The sequence below is a fragment of the Hippoglossus stenolepis genome, chromosome 17, assembly GCF_022539355.2.
Source record: "Hippoglossus stenolepis isolate QCI-W04-F060 chromosome 17, HSTE1.2, whole genome shotgun sequence".
Lineage (NCBI taxonomy): Eukaryota > Metazoa > Chordata > Actinopteri > Pleuronectiformes > Pleuronectidae > Hippoglossus > Hippoglossus stenolepis.
This window is the reverse complement of record NC_061499.1, coordinates 11274183-11293435: the sequence shown is the minus strand read 5'-3', so window position 1 is coordinate 11293435 and position 19253 is coordinate 11274183. Positions and strand designations below refer to the sequence as shown.

At 43.5% G+C, this 19253-nt stretch overlaps 2 protein-coding genes across 2 annotated transcripts; both read right to left on the bottom strand.

Moving 5' to 3' along the window:
* Positions 1-781: 781 nt before the first annotated feature.
* On the bottom strand, positions 782-5693 carry matn1 (matrilin 1). Its single transcript, XM_035183101.2, has 10 exons — positions 5451-5693; positions 3972-4156; positions 3725-3889; positions 3427-3649; positions 2395-2517; positions 2050-2222; positions 1730-1961; positions 1482-1634; positions 1284-1364; positions 782-1167 (listed from the first exon to the last, which is right to left on the bottom strand). The coding sequence occupies exons 1-10, from the start codon at positions 5539-5541 to the stop codon at positions 1118-1120; spliced, it is 1476 nt and encodes a 491-aa protein (XP_035038992.1). The 5' UTR covers positions 5542-5693; the 3' UTR covers positions 782-1117.
* Positions 5694-10801: 5108 nt separating this feature from the next.
* Positions 10802-18125, bottom strand: LOC118124925. The gene is made up of 9 exons (XM_035183138.1): positions 17910-18125; positions 15719-16449; positions 15256-15418; positions 15059-15165; positions 14732-14883; positions 14480-14607; positions 13639-13900; positions 11790-12106; positions 10802-11422 (listed from the first exon to the last, which is right to left on the bottom strand). The coding sequence occupies exons 1-9, from the start codon at positions 17941-17943 to the stop codon at positions 10974-10976; spliced, it is 2343 nt and encodes a 780-aa protein (XP_035039029.1). The 5' UTR covers positions 17944-18125; the 3' UTR covers positions 10802-10973.
* Positions 18126-19253: the final 1128 nt, after the last annotated feature.

Genomic DNA, 19253 nt, shown 5'->3' with positions numbered 1-19253 from the left:
AAATATTATAGCACATAATATTTTGCATTTATAATAAGTTACTTGAAAAACAGTCAATTAAATCCACCAATTACTGACAAAAAACGGATTCACATAATGTGTATGGCTGCATGATAATGAAGGAGTGGACCTTTAATTGATCAGAAAATCAAAAAGATCATCAATAGACTTTTGATCAAACTTTAAACTTTGTCCTAATCATTGCCGTTTGAGAGGAAGTTTAGCACTTCACAGTAGTTTTTATGACCAAGCTGCAATTCTGCAGTGAATTGAAACCGTTCACCATTTTGTTGGGAACGTCCATGGAGCCCTCCTGGTCCCTGAAGCCCATCTTTAATAGCCACAGACCACAGAGATAAAATATATGAACTGAAACCGTGTACATTTGTGTAGTGCTCTTCGTGTCAGTGCTTGTGCATGTGTCTATAAAGTTAATTTGGTAAACAATAGTTTCACAATTTTAAAATATTTACTTCCTGAATCACCTTTATTTAGGAAAATAAAAAACATCAATGGTGTACCCTTATTTCCAGACATATACCTTATATTAATTTACCTGTATATATATTTATATATATATATACCATTTATAATATTAGATACCTTTGTGTGTGGGGAAGAGAAGACAGGTGAAGGGAGAGAAGGAAAGATGAGGGCGACATATAAACAGACAAGTGAAGGTGACGTGCTGCTGCTCCATTGACATTAACAACACAGACTCTGGGGTTTGCAAAGATTCAACATTGTGGCAGAAACTAAGAAGAAGAAAAAAACTTCAGCGAACTGTCACCATTTCCCTATGAGGGAAGAGTTTTATTAACAAACGCACAGGCTGGCTATGGAGGATGACCTTCAGAGCGCACAGAGGTGTGGTCCCCATGGCAACCGGCGCTTCGTGTCCCAGGAGACCCAAGGGTGAAAGAGGTGAAGACCAAGAAAAGGAGGAGGCAGAGGTGGTTTGGGAGATTTTCAGGATACAGGCAGAGGTCAGGCTTCATTCACACAGGCACGGTTTCCCCTTCAGCATTTTACAGGAAGCAAAACATTTTTGTGTGTGTAGTTGTGTGTGTACGTGAGTGTGTGTGCAGATGTAGAGGGAAAAGTGGGATTTGAGTCCTCAGACGATTTTGTTCTCCAGCATGGCGATCCTCTTCGACATGCTCTCTAGTAAGATTTTGTCAAGGAGAGAACGATGAAAACAATCAAGACAATAAAACGACAGCATTGAACCCCTCCCTCCCAACATCACACCCTCAGACCCTTTCACCTGTTGTAAAGGATATATTTTTTTGTTAGTGCCTGTAGAGCATCTTCTACTTTCTTTTGGAACTTTACGAGGGAGTCGCATTCGCAAGGGTCGTCCTCTGTGGGATCAGAGAGCACAACTTAAAGTTTTGACTTGCTCTACTAGAATGTACAGTGAAATCATTCATGCACATATTTATTATTTATTATGTTTGTACTAAATTATGTCTTCTCACCTTGGCAGATGTTAATCTGCAGTTTCTTGGCAATCTGGGTCATGGCCTTGAAGTCAGCGGTGTAGAAGTAGTGCTCTGCAGTCGGCTCAGATGAAATCTCTCTCAACTCATCCTCCACTGCATTGCCCACTCCCACAGCATACATCTTGAAGCCTGAAACATACACACATGGGTCCCTTATCCCACTGACGTACGAGGCTTTTTCTATGAGTTTACTTACACTTCTCTAATGTTCCTCTCCTCCCTACCGTTTTCCTTGGCCTTCTTGGCGGCTTCTCCGATGAAGTCCTGGCTGCGTCCGTCAGTGAACACGATGCCCACCTTGGCGACACCGGGCCGGGCACCGTGACCTGGGTTGAAGCTGTTATCGACCAGATAGCGGAGGGCCTGACCTGTCATGGTCCCCCTCTCCATGTAGGCCATCTTCTTCACAGCATCCTTCAGGTCCTTCTTGTTGTTGTAGCGACCCAGGGGAAACTCCTGTGGGACGACAGAAATGGGATGTTGATGTGGGAGGGAAGGAAGTGGATCATTCTGGTGATCCCGTAAGCAAAATACAGACCCTTACCTGTTTGACTGCGCTGGAGTACTGCACCAGTCCAACATGGGCCTTGCTGTCAGACACATCCAGTTTGTCGATGATCTGGTTGATCCACTTCTTCACCAGCTCAAAGTTCTCAGGACGAACGCTCTTAGAGCCGTCAATCAGGAACACCACATCTGTTGCAGAGTTGCTGCAAGCTGGCAACACACACACACACACACACACACACACACACACACACACACACACACACACACACACACACACACACACACACACACACACACACACACACACACGGCATGTTAATGTGGGAGCACAATGATCATGCTTGGACTAATTCCTTCATACACACTTGCACACACTCACCACTGCAGCTGCGACCATTGTCCATGAGGGTAAAGCCATCTTTGCAGGCACACTTGTATGATCCAGGGCTGCTGATGCATACCTGCTCACAATCATGATCCCCAGTGGCACACAGGTCCGACACTGTGTGTGTGTGTGGATGCAGAGCACACACGTACACACAGTAAATGTGTAGAGGTACACACACACACACACACACACACAAAGGTGGGGAGGGGTGGTTGGGGTTAGGAGGAGAGAATGAAACTATGTCAGTTTGAAAATCGAGCATCTCGTTTTTTTAATGATCCACTGTGACTTGCAGTAGACGTCAACAATGTTTAACATGCGTGGGTGGATGATGCAGAAATCCAGTGGATCCTTAAAATGAACAGGTGGAAAACATTGGAGTCGCCTTAAATCAACAACATCTGTATGTCTGTTTCTCAATTGAATGCTCAGGCTCATCCAATAACAATCCAACACTGCGACCATGCAGCTCTGCCCTTGGACGGAAACATCTGCAGCGAAACTGGCTGCTGCAAAACGAAAACGCAGACAGCAGTCAAATCCGCCGCAGACTGTGAGCGCCGAAGGACATCACTAATTAGAGGTTTAATGATTGTCACTAATGGATCGGTAATTAAAGATAGATCAGTCTCGCCTCTTAGTTTATGTGAGACTGATGACCAGGAGCGAATTTGGTTCCAAAAGGTTGTTCCTGCCCTGATGCCCTCGTGCACTGGGAATATTTAATGAGTCTGAATGAATGAATGCACTGTGGCGAGGACAAAAGGGAGGGAACAATAAACGAGAATGAAAAGATGACAGTCCTGACACCTTACCCTCAGTGCAAGAAGGCCCGCACACAGCTCACTCCACGGGGATGAAGGCATGGATTATGAATAAATTTATTTTTGCCGTGCCTCTATCACTGAGAACTAATCCCTCTTTTGTTCCTCCGAGTCTCTAACTGTAAACATAAACCCAAACAACACTGCTCATCTTTCCCTCTCCTCCTCTCACCTCCTCTTACCTCTCCTCCAGACTTACCACAGAACGCCTCCTGGAACTTCTTGGTGAGCTTCTCGATGACGCTGTAGCTCTCCACGTAGTCCACGTGGTCGTCCAGAGGATCACTGGCCATCTGCTTCAGAGTGCTCATGTCCACACGTCCCACGCCGATGGCAAAAATCTCAATGCCGGCATCGCGGGCACGGGCAGCAATTTCTTTCACGGTGTCCTGGGGACGCCCGTCTGTCACAATGATGGCAACCTGTCATGGGGACATGCAAAGTTAGACACAGTACAATGAAAAGGATTATGAAATGATTTAAAATGTGTATGTGACCTTGCTGATGTCAGGAGATTTGACACGAGCGCCCTCTGCCTCGCTGAAGGCCACGTTCAGGGCGAACTGGATGGCCAGTCCAGTCATTGTTCCAGTGGACAGCGGCTCGATCTTGGTCACGGCCTTGATCAGTCCAGCTTTGGTGCGGTGAGTCTTCAGTGACACCTGCAGGTGCATAAGAGAAAGGTCAGCAATGCAAAGTGGTTCAACCGATGACAAAAACACGTGAATAAATCTTTACCCATACCTCGTTCTTGACACGGCTGGCGTAGTTGACAACTCCCACACGGGTGGCGTTGGGTCCGACATCCAGGCCCTCAATGACCTTCGCCAGGAAGACCTTGACCTGCTCAAACTCTGAAGGGCGAACGCTGCGACTGCTGTCGACGATGAACACGATGTCTGTGGGACGGGTTTTGCACAAACCTGCCGCTGCACATAAAGAGGAAAGGAAATGTGATTATCATGTCATCAAAGTTTTATTAGACGGTATGAAAATGAAAAGTCAATAAAAAAATGTTCAGATACAGGGATTAATGAAGAGGGAAGAAGAGGGGGAGGGTGGGAGGAGCATGGAGGAAAAAGGAGGTAGTGAGAGGAAAAGGGGAGGGCAGGGTTGATGGAGGCCGGCGAGATGTGAATGAAGGTGGAAACAGAAAAACAGGAGGTACAGAGGTGGAGAGAGAGACAGAGGTGGAGGAAAGCTCGGCCAGAAAAACGAGGATGAAGGAGAAAAAAGATCAAATGAGAAGCCACACAAATTAAATCTGTTTTTTTAAAAGCATCTTAACATATCTTACATACAAAATATTAACTATTTTAATTTGTTTCAGACCTAAAAAAAATGTGATGTCTCAGAAAAAGCTCAGAAAATTGTGATTTGTGACAAACCTGTGCTGATCCAACTTTACCTTTTACTTTATCAAACTAACACCTGACAGAGTTGCATGATGTGTGTGTGAATGTGAGAGACAAACAGATTTTGTGAAAGTGTCTGATATTAAATAAGCAAAGGGAGTGAAGCTTTTCGTTGTGAATTCAGCTGTTTGTGGTCTTATTAATTAAATTAAACTTATTAAACTAATTAGTGCTCACTAAAATTTCCACATTCTGTTAGTCACTGATCTCCCTTCTCACCCTTCACCTCTCTCCCTCCATTCAGTTCACACACAAACACACAAACACACACACACGCACACACACGGCACCAACCGCCACGCTCCATCCTAAAGCATTCATCCAAATTGTGCACACATATTTGAAGACTTAAATTTTTAAACACCAGCAACAACATGAAACCATAACATTGTGTAATACTGACAGATCAATTACTTTAGATCAATAAAAACAAAACAACAAACGATAAGAGCTCTGAAATGAAACGAAAATGGGGATTAATAGAATCTATTCTACTCTACAGAGCAAAAATTGCCACGGCAAAAACTTCACATGCATCTTGTCATCTTGGATATATCGAAAAGACTAAGCACAGACTAGAAATAAAGTTCTTTTTGAGATAACTAACTTCTAGTAGAAAGCTTTTAATCTCTGTCTCAGTCTGTTAAAACCAGATTTCACTCAGGCATCATGAAAGCTATTCTTACTGGGGCTACATTTTTCAAACAGTTAACATTTTTTTCAGGCAAAAGAGTTTGATGTATTATTCACACATCACACCATTATCTAACTAGGATCAACTTCAGGGGTTAAAGGTCATCATTCTTACCCATGGCGGCAGCGGTGCGGACGTCTACGGTGGCTTGAGCTCCCATTAGCCCAAGCACCAGCAGCATGAACAGCGACGGGGTAGGCGTCATGGTGACAGCGACAGGGGTGAACGACGAAACGCAGCGGTGAGAGCACGTCCACGGACGGTCCTGGAGTGAGAAGGTAGAACGGAGACAGAGCAGGGCGAAGGGAGTTCCTGTCGAGGGGGACGGCCACAAAGTGAGACGGAGTGACTCTGAGCTGCAGGTTATCAATGCAAGTGGTGCACACAGTCGGCCCACAGACAGCCCACAGACAGCCCCCCCCCCTCCCGCAGCTCCTGTGTGTGTGTGTTTGTGGGTAAGAAAGGGAAATACCTGCTCTGGGAGGACCTAAACCGGTGGGCAGGGAAAGACAAACACACCTTGATATGGGTAGGATGGACAGGTATGTGTGTGTGTGTCAAAGTAGTAAAATTGGTGATGTGTGTGTGTGTGTGTGCTCGATGGCCTGAGCGTGTACAGTATGTGTGTGTGTGTGACTGGCTGGGGGTACAGGAGCGGCTGGGGTTTGGTGCAGAGACGACGCATTCGCCCCAGGTTGGATTTGGCCAAAACTCAAATAAACACCAACATGAATTCCTCTTTTCTCCCAGCGTTCCCTCATATAGCAAACACACATTTATGGTGCGGAAGTGAAGGAGAGCCGCCGTACACAGCCCACAGTGTTCCTGCTGCTCCGCACCTTGGCTTGTGTGTGCGCATTTCTGCATAAGCATGTGTTCCTGTAGAACTGGAAGCACACGCGCCAACTCCTGGTTTTTGTAAGTTCACCTCAGTTCAGTCCAGAGCTCCTAAATCACACGTAACATTCTGCATTTTTCTGTCACTTGTTTGGTCGTTTTCTCTCGTCCGTATTCTCTCTCATCTTTCCTTCACGAGGAGCCTCATATTTGACTTTATCGTATTTTAGAGTGTCGTAAGTTTATCACAGATTTTTGTGCACAAACTACCAAACTAAAGTTAACGATTCCCAGATTTCAACCACATCAATAAATCCTTTTCCCGCCCATTTCTCCATAACTCCCCTTTACACTGTCAGGTAGGCAGTGGGCCCCAGTGGAGTAAACACACTTTCATCAATAAGCTCACATACACATCTTTAATCTCTCTATAGAGTCCACATACACACCAAACAGAGACCCCTCTTTTCCCTCCGACATCCCACTCCGCCCAATCCAACCCTGCATTCCTCTATACACTCCCCCTTCCTCCTCCACCACACACACAAACCTCCATCCACACACACACACACACACACACACAACCCGAACAAGCCGCAATTGAGGGTTTAGTCTGGGAGGGGAAGAGGAGCAGGGGCGCGTGCTGTACAGTAACTAACCAGACAGAGCTAAATCAACTCTATGGGTGTGTGTGTGTGTGTGTGTGTGTGTGTGTGAGCGAGAGTGATGGGTTTTGGAGATGAAAGCTTAGAGATGTTTTTCTTGGAGAGCATTCCATCTCTGGGAATGGGCTATTTAGTTTCTAAGAGAAGACAGAACACACAAAAACACACACACATAATTATGCAAACACACAAACACACACAGATTAGGTAACCTGGTCTCCTGGCAGGCAGGACAAACACAAACAGGTAGCTGGATGAGCATCCATCAGTATTTGTGAACTTTTTGTGTTTTCATATAATTTGCATGAGTAATGAGTTCCACAGGGATGGAGGACTAAAAAAAAAGCTGATAAAAGGTTAACAATGATTAAATATCTATGGCCTAACATGTCATAAACCTTTGCTATTCACTTTGTGTTTAAACTGGTTCATCAAACTGTCTCTTCGCCAATTTTGACTAAATTATTAATCATTTGGTCAAGAAAATGCTGCAAACTTATAAGGTGACATCTTTAAAAGTAACTTACAATAATGTGAAACACAACAGCAAATTCCTACATTTAAAATTGGACGATGAGTCTAGACCTGAACAACTGATATATTTTCATCAATAATTAATCGATTTCAATGATGAACAGTGACTTATGTTAACTTTTAAGCAAAGAAACGCATAATGTTCTGGTTCCAGCTTCTCAAGTGTAACTTTGTTCTTGGTTTTCTTAATCTTCTATTGTGGTTAATTGGACCCCGATGAATTTATTCTGTTGGTTGGAGAAAACAAACTATTTGAAGTCAAACTATAGACAGAGAAAATAATTGGAATATTACTAAATAATGAAAAAAGTCTTAATTGCAGCCCCGGATTCATTATTCATTCGTTGTTTAGGATAAATAATCATTTTAAACTCTAATTCAATGGTTATCTCACATACACACTAACTCAAAAATACATATTCATGCAGTAACCTTCACATATCGGTTTAGCAGATTTACTGCAACTCTGAGGTCCAGCTTTTACCAAGTTATTTTCTATATTGGTCTCCTTGTCCATTTACCTTCTGTTAGCCAAATAGAAATCTAATATAGAGACATTAAGGCATATTTGTTTTCTGACTGAAAAGGGGAAATGTTCCTGTAAGTTCTCTCCTCATTGCCAACAGCTCAACCAGTCCAGGGAGCTCAATATAGAGAATATTCATCACAATAGTGCTGCCAGACCCAAAGAGTAAATGTTTAGAACAAACAAATACGTCCCACTGCATGACGTTGGAATTTTATACAAAACCACATTCAAATAACGTCAATTTTAGTGCATGTATTTAGTATCAATATGGTTACACCAGAGATATTTTATATGTCTGTTTTTAAAATAGGCAAAGTTATTTATTTTAACAAATAGATTGTTGTGTTCCTCAGCCTCTCGCCCTGGTGTTCCCTCTCCTTCCAAAACAAGTCTATTTCTTATCTTTTCAAAACAAACTAAAAATCCAACACCCTCGCTCCATTTGAACCAGAGGGTCGGAGGACTGGAGGGTCTCCAAACCCCGTTTCACTTTTGTCAACCAACATTATTAGTTTCAATCACTTAGATCAATAAACTCCCTTACTTAACTGGAAACCAACAGTGGTGGGTTTTTCCTTCACCTTTTTCCCCAGTGTGCTTGTGTGCGTGCATTCTGACACATACTGAGTGTGGAAAAACTGCAAGGATTTCACATTTGACCACATCCATAAATATTGAAACAAGTTCCCTTTCTTCAAATCTCAGAATACTAAGTAAATATTGATGAGGTGGGACAGGGGTGGACTGAAGCATCCCATACCTGTGCTTAAACACGCTCACATATGAACATACATGCTCACACACACTCGTGTCCTACAGCTTCGCTCTGAGCGCTCTCTGTTCACACCAGGGAAGTCCTGGAAAAATTAATTACTAACTTAAACCTACATGAAACCCGCCTCAGAAACACATATGCGAGTTCACCGACACATGGATGAGAGAAAATCTGAAACACGTGCGGCACAGAGGGAAAGGTTCACAGTGACAGGCTTCACCTACACACAGGATAGAAGTAAAATCCAGAGCAGAGTAAAAACCTGACTGCGTTAACTCTGAAAGGAGCTCTCACTCGCACGGCTTCACTCCTCAGATGAATGTGGTGTGTGTGTGTGTCTTTATGCAAGAGTGTTTTCTGCGCTGCAAAGGAAGTTTTTATGCATGTGTGAGTGAGTGTGTGCTTGTACTATCTTTGTAAGGACCGCTTTGACTGTACGATCATGTTGAGACACTCCTCACCTTCTGTCAAATGTTAAAAAAGGCTGTTTGAGACGTTGTTTCAAAGGGTCAGGTTTGATACGTTTATGTTAAGGTCAGCGTTAGAAGGTTACAGCATTATTTCAATGAATGTCCCCTCAAAGATAGAAGCACATGTATGAGCATGTGTGTTTATGCTGCACTCCCCCTGCCAACAGTAACAGCTCAGTAGCCAGTGAGCATGAAGAGAGAGGTTCATTAAAAACCCAAATACAGCCATTACATAACCAACAGTTCTGTTCATCCCAGATCCCCCTGTGCTACAAACACACTCCTCCTTCATCCCCCCTTCTTCTTCTTCTCCCTCCCACGGCTGCTGGCAGAGCCCACCCATCATCCTCTCCTCCTCCCATAGCAACAGCTCATCTCAGCTCTCCCCCCTTGTCCCCAGACCGACACGCCGCCGCCTCAACTCCTGTCTCCATCCTCCTTTATCTGCTCCCCTGGTCCCTGCCACCTCCTCTTCGTCGCTCTCATCAAACACTTCCTTCTCTTACTCCCACATCATCCAAGCTTCACTTCAAACTTTACTTTCATATACAGCAGGACTACCAGCTAGGAATATTAACTAGAGTTAAAACAAGAAAACTTTATGTTTTTCATTTGACTACTGAGAGGGGGAAATGACACACAGGTCCCATGTCTGTTTTAGTCTCAGGAAAATGCCTTCAGCAATTTCAGAGACGGAGGTTTCGTATGGGGATTAGGTTTCCACTAACTCCTGCAACTGACTTGCATACTTAGAATAAAATCAGCAGAAAGTGCAGTATATGTGTTAACACAGCAGATGGCAACACAGATTAAGGATTTGGGATGTATTAGAGATTATCTGGGAAACTTCTTCCCACAATCAACAGTCTTGATTCTCCTTCACTGGTTTGGACTGTCAAAGACTGTCACACAGCTCCACCACCACCACCACCACAGAGAGGCATCTGAGAAAAAACACACCAGTAAATAATCTAGACTAGAGTCTCACACTGAAGGACGGTGCCCCCTTGTGGTCTAGAGACGCATCTGATATGAGTCATATCAGCAGCATATCTCCCGCCAATCAAATGATCTCAACACCAGAGGTTTGGACCTTTAACAGACGCAGGAACTCTTTCTGCCTGATTTACGTTAAAGTGTTTCCACTACGTTTGGGTTTAACTAGTTATTTGATGCTATAAAAGCAGGGTGTAGGGGATGTGATTGACGATTGTTTCGCTATTATGGCTCCATCTATGGAAACTGCTACTGCACAGACCCTGGCTCCAAATGAGCAAGATGGCAGCGCTTGCATTCAGGGTATTCTAGCTTCATTTCTGGATAGTGGGAGGAAGTGGAAACATGTCATCCATCTTTATACACAGACTATGCAAAATAACCACATTCAAATCTGAACCAAGTTAAGTTTCTGTATAACTTCTCACCCTATTAGAGCACTCGTTCTATCTCACTCGTTCTCTGACTTGGTATCAAGGTTTATTTGTGTGTTGGGATGTTATCATGCCTCAGTCAAGACACACACACACACACACACACACACACACACACACACACACACACACACACACACACACACACACACACACACACACACACACACACACACACACACACACACACACACACGCGTTAAGTAAATGCAGAAAAATAAAAGCTTAACAGAAGAAAGAACATTTATTACAGCACAGCTAAATGCAGCTCAAACAAGCCTCCTGACATTAATTATATAATAGTAATATACTAGGTAGAAATGGCAGGCTCACTCTCAAACACACAGGTTATATTTACACAGATATTTTAAACACACTCAGACACACACAAACACAGTCAAAAATGTATGGGCGAGAAGTCGCAGTGGAAGTGGCTGTGAATCTCTCTGGGGCTTTCGTACTCAATCTTGACACAAGGGGGCACTGGAGGGCTTTCTGGAGAGGCAGGGCTGACCTGAGAATGTAACAGGGATGTAACCTTTGTTGGTGTGCTCTCCGCTCTGAGGTGTGAGGGTCGCAGCGTTGACACAGGAGGGAGGACGGTGGAGCTGCTGCTGCTGGTGGTGGTGGAGGTGGTGTGTGGCTGGAAGTATGACGAGCGCTGGGAAAGCCCGAGTTCCCCCTGAGGGTAGAATGAGGGAGGCAGCGTAGTGGAGGAGGGTGGCTGGCGATCTCTAGCAGTCCCCAAGCTGGCAGGGTAAGATGGAGGGCACTGAGTACGCTGGTGCATGGACGGCTGGTTGTACATGTTACCCCACGGGTACGACTGGTATCCAGTGAGCCCACCTGGTGGGTAAACACACACACAGATCCAAACAGACATGTGACAGTTGAGCTTTATTAGAGATCATTCAGCACAAACATCAAGTTACTACTAACTATTTTCTGTGTCCCACCATACATTCAGGTATCATGACAAGTTGAGAAGTAGAAGCAGGATTTTAAGAGGTGCCTTGAGGTGAGATTTGAGTAACTACTGTACATATGGATGGTTTATTTGTGGGTTATACTGTACTGATGAAGACTATGATTTTACATTATATAATTTTGTTGCATTTGTTTTTTTTATTTTGTGACCCCTCATTTTTACATGCTAATCCTTGAAGCCTTGTAATTTTGTGGCCCCATAGATGAATTAATCACAGTGACTCACCATGATGACCAGTGGACTGCAGTAGGATTTGTCCAGCACTCTGGGACTGGAAATAGGTGTGGCCTCCAGTGGAATAGGTCACCACCCCCGTGGAGTTTCCCCCGGGGCCAAAGGTCAGGTAGGAGGTAGGGTTGGAATCTGGAGGGTTGGGGGTGAGGTAGGGGGAGGGGGTAAGGTAAGCCATGCGAGGTAGAGATGCTTGAGCCTGGTGCTGGGGCTGGCTGCTGGGGAAGGAGTTCTGAAGCAAGTAGGAGAGACTGTTGTTCTGCTGGCTGGACGTCAGATAGTCGAGCTTCTCCCCAAAGTCAAACAGAGAACTGGGGACAACACAGAAGAATTCAGTCACACTCACTTACTTTACTTACAGTATATGGTCATGCACACTCTGACACTATCATATATCTGATCCAGTGAATCTGTCTTTTTGTCACACTGTTCCAGAGCAAGGGAGTCCAGGAGTTACACAAGAGGGTGTTCAATGAGGGATGGATAATACTCGGCTGGAAATGCAGTGAATGGATTGTCAGAAATAACTGGAGAGTTTGGGATATTCTGATCTATACGATAATCCATTTGTAAATACTCACATTAAGAAACTGTTGACAAAGCTCGCTCTTTAAAACGAAGACTCTAGAGCCACACTGGCAGCTCTGTGAGGTTGTATTAAGTCTCAGTGATGCTTTAAGCAAAATTATATTATCAGTATGCAAACATGCTCATAGTGAGACAGCCAACTCATTGATTTATACGGCCCTCTTACTAAGATTAATGAATAGTTGAGATTTGTTTTTCATCTTCTTAGTCATAAATCAAAGTATTGGACAAATTAATACTCTGACCTGATGATGGCGCCAATTGACCAGCGTAGCTAAAATCTAATTTTCCTCTGTAGCTATGCAATTAATCTTTGGGTATGGGAAATGAACATTGGAGTTTCAGTTGGAAATGTATTGATTTCTGATTATGTCTATGCCAGATGAAGCTTATGTGATACTGTGTTAAAGCCGTAAGGTGGCCAGATGAGACAGATGACGTCAACTGACCGGAAAAGGCCACTGTACTGAGGAAGGCCTGATTAATACCTGGAAGTATGACTGAATGAATCAACCTCGTCAAGAGTCAGCAACTGTTCTTCTGAGGGTATATAAAACAAGATAATCTGACAGACAACAACCTTGTAGGTTTTCTCTCTGTGCTGCATGAAGAACTGAGACTTGATTCATCACATTGTGTCTGTGATTCCTCAGAGAATTAGGAACTCTCAAGAAAAATGTATTCTACAAAAAGGTAATGTGTCTGTGGTGTGAGGTTTTTACCACCACACAAAAACAGTGGACATTTATGTATTTTTGGCTCATCCTTGACATTTCAGATCAAAAGCACTGTTTTCAAGATAGTTGATGTCCCAATTAATTTACAGAGCACTCTCAGCCTGTTTTGAAGAATTTTTTATTCGACTGAAATATGATATTATATAATACGCCTTCAGGTGTCTTCAAAGCACCACTGGGAAAGTTAGTGTCATTAATTGTTTTATTATCGGCTGGAAATTGGAGATTATTTTTACTGTTGTGATTCATGTTGTTGTAGTTAAATAAGCAAAAATCATTATGCACAAAGCAATTACTAACTGAGATGTTAATCAGCATGATTTCTGAAATGTTTCAGAGCAGCGCCTGAAACTGACTTCCTACCAGTACATGCTCTGCATAAGCCATCATTATATCAGTATTTCATAGGATCCCTGGTCGTGTCTGCAGTCTGTCCCTCTGTCATCTTTTGAACTCATTGTCCCTGTTCAAATCATCATCTAGTATTCATGTCACAGTGTGTTGTGAGCTAAGCTGACCTGATGTCAGTCTGCAGAGACTGAGTGTCACGATGGGCCAAGGAGGAGCCGCCCTCCAGAGCATCCAGAAACAGAGGTGGGGTTTGATCTGGGGTGTTGAGGAGGGGTGGAGTGGGGTTGGAGGGGCTGTACGTCGTTGTGAAAAGGGGAAGACTGGCTCGCCGCAGGGGGGGAGGACTGTGCATGGGACGAGGGTGGTACTCTGTTAGCCCTCCCTGAGATGACAGCTGATGCAGGCCCCCATCTCTCACTCTCGAATGACCTTGGAAATTAAACACTGAGATTAAAGAGATACTGCAGTTTGGTTTCTGGGAAAATTTACAATCTCAACATGCAGGTTGGAATCCCACTGAGCTTGAGCGTAGCTGAACTAGCTAAAATAAGTCTTTTATAAGAACGGATATGCACCAAAGACTGATCGTTGGTCCTACTATAAACTATTAGTTATGTAATTATAAAACCACTGATGTCTTCAATAACAACATGAAACAACTCTTGTATTTATCTATAGTTACAGCATTTCATATTCAACCAGATCTGTGTTAGCATATATGCAGTCATAACACAGTGATTAGCTAGGTAACACGACATCTGCAGAAAAACTGCTATCAACATTTTTGCTGGACGACACTGTGTTTTGAGCTAAAGCCCTTGGCGTCTGTGTTCCTGCTGTGCCAACACAGTGGCCTCATTAAAATGAGTGAGTGGGCGTCACTTTTTTAGTCTGAACATGACCTCAGACTTTATAAACAACAAGGTTCTATACCACAGAATACACAGCCCTTTGTTAGCGTGTGAAAATGATAGTGTATATTTTCCCTCAGCTCTGGAGAAGGTGTACCTGGGCTGGTCAGCAGGTTGCTGTAGGAGGTCGGGGTCTGGTTGGACAGGTTGGGCAAAGAAAGTGCCACAGGGGCAAGCTGGGGCAGTTTAGTGGCAAAGTGACCAGGAAAACAGGGAGTCCCCTTACTGAAAAACATAACAAGCAATAAGTCATTGATTGTTTGAAGCTTAAATACATGCATCATTGCACTGTTAAAAAGAAATCTCCAAATAACAAGAGAACATACCATAGCTGAAGGGATTTACTGACCTATTAGGTGCCAGTGTGGGCAGGGTGGGATTCATTTGGTGATGTGGGGGGCTACTGCTGCTGCATCCAACTCTACTCTGTCTATGTTCAACCTTCGCTGTGATGGAGCGCTCAACTTTCCTCCACTTGGCCCTGCGGTTCTGAAACCAGACCTGGGACACAGGATTAGAACAGCAGATCGTAGAGATGGAGAAAGAGTGACAGACGGTAACAAAGAGAATGAGAAGGGGCAGAGGAGAGTGAAAGCAAGACCAGACACATTCTTTCTATTCTTACTCATATAGAAAGCCAAATTATCAAAAGGAAAAAAAGGGATGAATGTATTACCATAATTCTCTGAGGTGTGACACCAACTGAAGCTGCAATCACCTTCCTCTTCTCTGCATCAGGATAATGGTCCTCCTGGAATAGGGCCTCTAAATGCTCCAACTGATCTGTAGACACACGCACAACACACGCACGCACAATGCAGTTAACTATTTGCAGAATATGAAAACACCTGGACAAACTGATAATTTGGTTACCAGTATTGTAGAGTGTCCGTGTTTTCTTCTTTGGTGCAGGCGGCAGCAGGCAGTTGTCCACAGTCTCTAGCCCCGGGAGCAGAGGGAAACTGAGGGCCCGGCCTCTGCCCCTGGTGCTGTAGCGGATGGAGCGTCGGGTGGAGTAAACCTGGGTTATCTCCATCTGCCATGAACCAGTCAAACATTACCTCATCTATTGTTTGTCTGCCATTGTCAATAAAACCTGAACATAAGAAAATGTAAATGCTTGAGACCATTAAAGTCATAACTAGAATAACAGAACTAAATATTTGCCCCTTCAGAAGTGTTGCTTTGTGGATAATGTAGGCACCAGGTTTTGACAAGGAGGAAGAAAGCATGGAATAAAGATGATATCTGGTTTTGCTGCATAGATTTCTTTCTTTTGTTTTAAGCTGTTCATGATGTTATAGAAATGCATTATTGTATTCTATTCCATCCTCACCTCAACAGGCTGTGAGCCTTGATGGGGGAGAGTGTGAGGCGGAAGGGGGCTGTGAGGCCTCTTTGTCCCGTGGGGCTGAGGTGGTGCAGGTTGAATAGGGATTGGAGTTTGTGAGGAGAAGAGCAGAGGAATGGGAAGTGGGGGACCATACATCCCTGTACCCCCACAACCCAGGTAGATGGGGTCGGACACGTCACTGCTGTTCAGTCCAAACTGAGGCTCCGACAGAGCCGAGCTCTCCTCTGAGCTCACCGACACCTCCTGTGTCTGATTCCTCTTTTTCTCCGCCATCTTCTCACCAACTGCTTTTACTCCTCTCCTGTTTCTTACTCGTTCACTTTGCTTCCTACCTCTCCTCCTCTTACTCTTTTTCTGCTCCTCTTTTTCCTCTGGATGTTTTGATTCTTTATTCTGTTGCTGATCAGAAACCGTTTCCTTGTTGTCCTCGATCTCGTCTTCCATCTGCACCTGCTGTGCCTCCTCCTCTTCCAGCCTACTCTCTGGCTTCATCTGCTCCTCCTCTTCTCCCTCTGTTGCCATAAGTTCCCTTCGAGACACTTTCTTATCCTTCTCCTCCTCCCCCTCCTTCTCATCTCGCTCTGTTTTCTCTCCTGCCTCTTCATCCTCCCTCTGATTAAACACTTCCTCCTCTCCATCTCCCCTCCTCCTCCTCCCTTGATCATTCTTTGTTTCCAGCTCCTCCAGTCCCGCACAGAGAAGACTTGGACAGTCTGCAACAGAGTGAAGTGAGAGCTTGTTTACATGTGCAGGTTATGTTAAGTTTAGACTATTTTCACTGAGGTAAATTGTGGCCATGTTTGCTAAGTCATGTGTATTACAGCCTTTACACTCTCAATTCTAATCAAAACCAGACTTGGAGACACCTAAACCTACTTTTACAACTTTTACCAGAACCCCCCAGTCAGATCATTAAAGACCTAACACAACATGAACAGCTTTTCTATGATGCTTTAATCAATCCCTTGATCAATTACCTGTTCTATGTTTTGTTTGTTTCAGCAGGATTAATTAATGCATAAACTACGAGACAGATTTCCACAAAACTTGGTGAAAAGATGTGACATGGGGCATGAAGGAGACCATTTTGGGGCAGATCTGGATATAGAGGGCAGAAGGGAAGAAGTTTTATTACTTTCGTTAACACAGTGAGATAAAGCTTTCATTTTTTTTTTAACAATGTCAGATTTCCCAGGGAATAATTCATGGATCCTCATGAAAAAAACCTGCGTATTTAGGGCACAGATATCTTTGCGTGTATAAAATATGTTGGACCGTTCTAGTTTAATAATGTTTTGGTATCTTATAATCTACTTCCCTGAGTCAAAGCTCAATACATATTCAGTTTACTACCATAGAGATGTAGCAATTCTTAAAGGAATAGAATTGTTGCTATTTTTGTTAAGAAATTGCTTATTTATAGATAGAAAAATATATGTTTTAGTAAATCAACATGTTTCGGCTCTACTACAAACCTGCAATCACACCATGTTCTGTCTGAATGAAGCTATGATCAATCAGAAAGTTAAATAAATAAAATGGAGAGAAATATAAAAACTTCATATAAAAAGACTTCATGGAGAACTCATGGCCTTTGAAAAACTAAAATCCTGGCCATGTTTTCACATTCCTTCATCATTCAGATAGATATACTTTTATTAAAATATATTTTACATAGAGTCAAAGCCCCCTGGAGCTCCTATATATTGATTATATCCTAATAGCAGTTGTCTGAGGTGGGAGACGCGGTTGTTCCCTGAGTGGACAGCAGGTTGTCAGAGGTCTGATGATCATGGTCCTCAGAGGATCTGCGGCCTGCAGCCACTTAATGAGTGTCCCAGCTGAGCGGCGCCTCGTGCCACCTCACCTGCGCGTTAATTAACCGGGGCCGGCTAGCTGCTGCTAACCCGGCTAACCCGGCCCCACTGCTCGAACAGCGGGGTCGTCCGTGTTAATAAACCGCTTTTCATTCGTAAATTGTCTCCGTGGAGTCGCGCAGCACCGGGAGCTGCACCTCACAGGGAAGGTTAGGAGCTTTAAATTACACACACGGAGTTTTTAAAAGTCCATCAGCGCGAACAATAAAGATAAAGAGTCAAGCCGGACTTTTGTTCGGAAGCTAAAAGTTACCAGAACATCACGGTGCGGGCCCAGAAGTCCCAGAAGTCCTTACCAACGTCTTCTGCCACATCACAGTCTTCTTCCATATTATCGGCCGCTGTCAAACACCAATAAACGGTCACTAATAATCAATTAACCGAGCGGCCTCGCGGAGAACACTGGTCCTGACGGGAGGCTAATCATCCCGTTGATTGATTGATTAGCTCCTCACGAGCGCTGAGCAGCAGAATTATCGCGTGAAGGGTCAAACCGAGCCAGCCAATCAGCGACCAGAACAGGCCAACCAGGATGTAACGGGGAGAAAGGCCCAAGTATACATATATATGTACTTAAAATATACACATCTATACTTATATACTTTAAATATGCACATCTATACTTATATACTTCAAACATACATATACATCTATACTTATATACTTCAAATATACACATTTACACTATACATACATTCATCTACATCAAACTTTTTCTATGTTGATCATTAGCGTCAAATTATATATTCCATCTATAGCTGAATGTACCAACAATAACCTAAGCTTTACTATGTATCTATTTTAATTTGTTTTATTTATCACCTTAATTATGCCTTATACACATATGTGTGTTTATAAGTAAATATATGATCTATTCACAGTAAGTAAATCTATATATAACTTCCACAGTATGACAACATGTGTAGGATGTTTCTCTTTATGATTAACAGTTTATTTGTTTTTTAAACAGTAACAGCCACAATAGACAACTGTAGAAACATATTTATGAATTTAAGCAACACAATAAGAAAAAAAGAACAAACATACATCGACTATCAAAGTAGGGATTATTGCATAAATGTAGTTCTTTAATATATTTTGATGTGTACTGGATTCTCATTGAAAGTTGGAACACTAATACGGTATGTTACCATACTTATAGCTCTTTAAATCTAGATGCAAGCTTATAAACACAAGAAACCAGACAAAACAGATTGTTATATTTATAGATAGTTAAATATATTGATATAGTTACAGGTTAAAATCCGGTTCTCTGTCAGATTGTCTTAACTGCAGTTGTTCCTCCACCACCCACCAGATGGGGTATGAGCTGGACCCCAGACACCACCTCCTGTCTACCCCAACCCAGGAGTGGTAAAGCTTTTATTCTCCCAAACAGAAGAAGGCTCATGCATCACCCCCTCTTGTCGTCTGGGTAATGGCAGATTTCCGTATCAGCGGCCCAGTACCCAAGGCCAGGATGGCTTGTTGTCGTCGTCTCTGGATCCAGGGAAAGGCCATCTGCAGACCCACTGGTGCTCCTCCACTCCCAGTGACCTTGGTTTCATCTGGTTTGTTGCTAAGAATGTAAACCGAGGATAATAATGCCCCTTCCTGTGTGCTCTAAAACCCCCAGAGGA

Coding starts and splice junctions, on each gene's coding strand:
- matn1 (XM_035183101.2), bottom strand. CDS start 5,541: ATGACGCCTACCCCGTCGCTGTTCATGCTGCTGGTGCTTGGGCTAATG. Junction 3,890..3,971: donor CCAGCCGTGTCAAGAACGAG/GTATGGGTAAAG, acceptor ATGCACCTGCAG/GTGTCACTGAAGACTCACCG. Junction 1,962..2,049: donor ACTCCAGCGCAGTCAAACAG/GTAAGGGTCTGT, acceptor GTCGTCCCACAG/GAGTTTCCCCTGGGTCGCTA.
- LOC118124925 (XM_035183138.1), bottom strand. CDS start 17,943: ATGGAAGAAGACTGTGATGTGGCAGAAGACGTTG. Junction 16,450..17,909: donor TGATGTGGCAGAAGACGTTG/GTAAGGACTTCT, acceptor ACTCTGTTGCAG/ACTGTCCAAGTCTTCTCTGT. Junction 15,166..15,255: donor ACGGACACTCTACAATACTG/GTAACCAAATTA, acceptor GTGTGTCTACAG/ATCAGTTGGAGCATTTAGAG.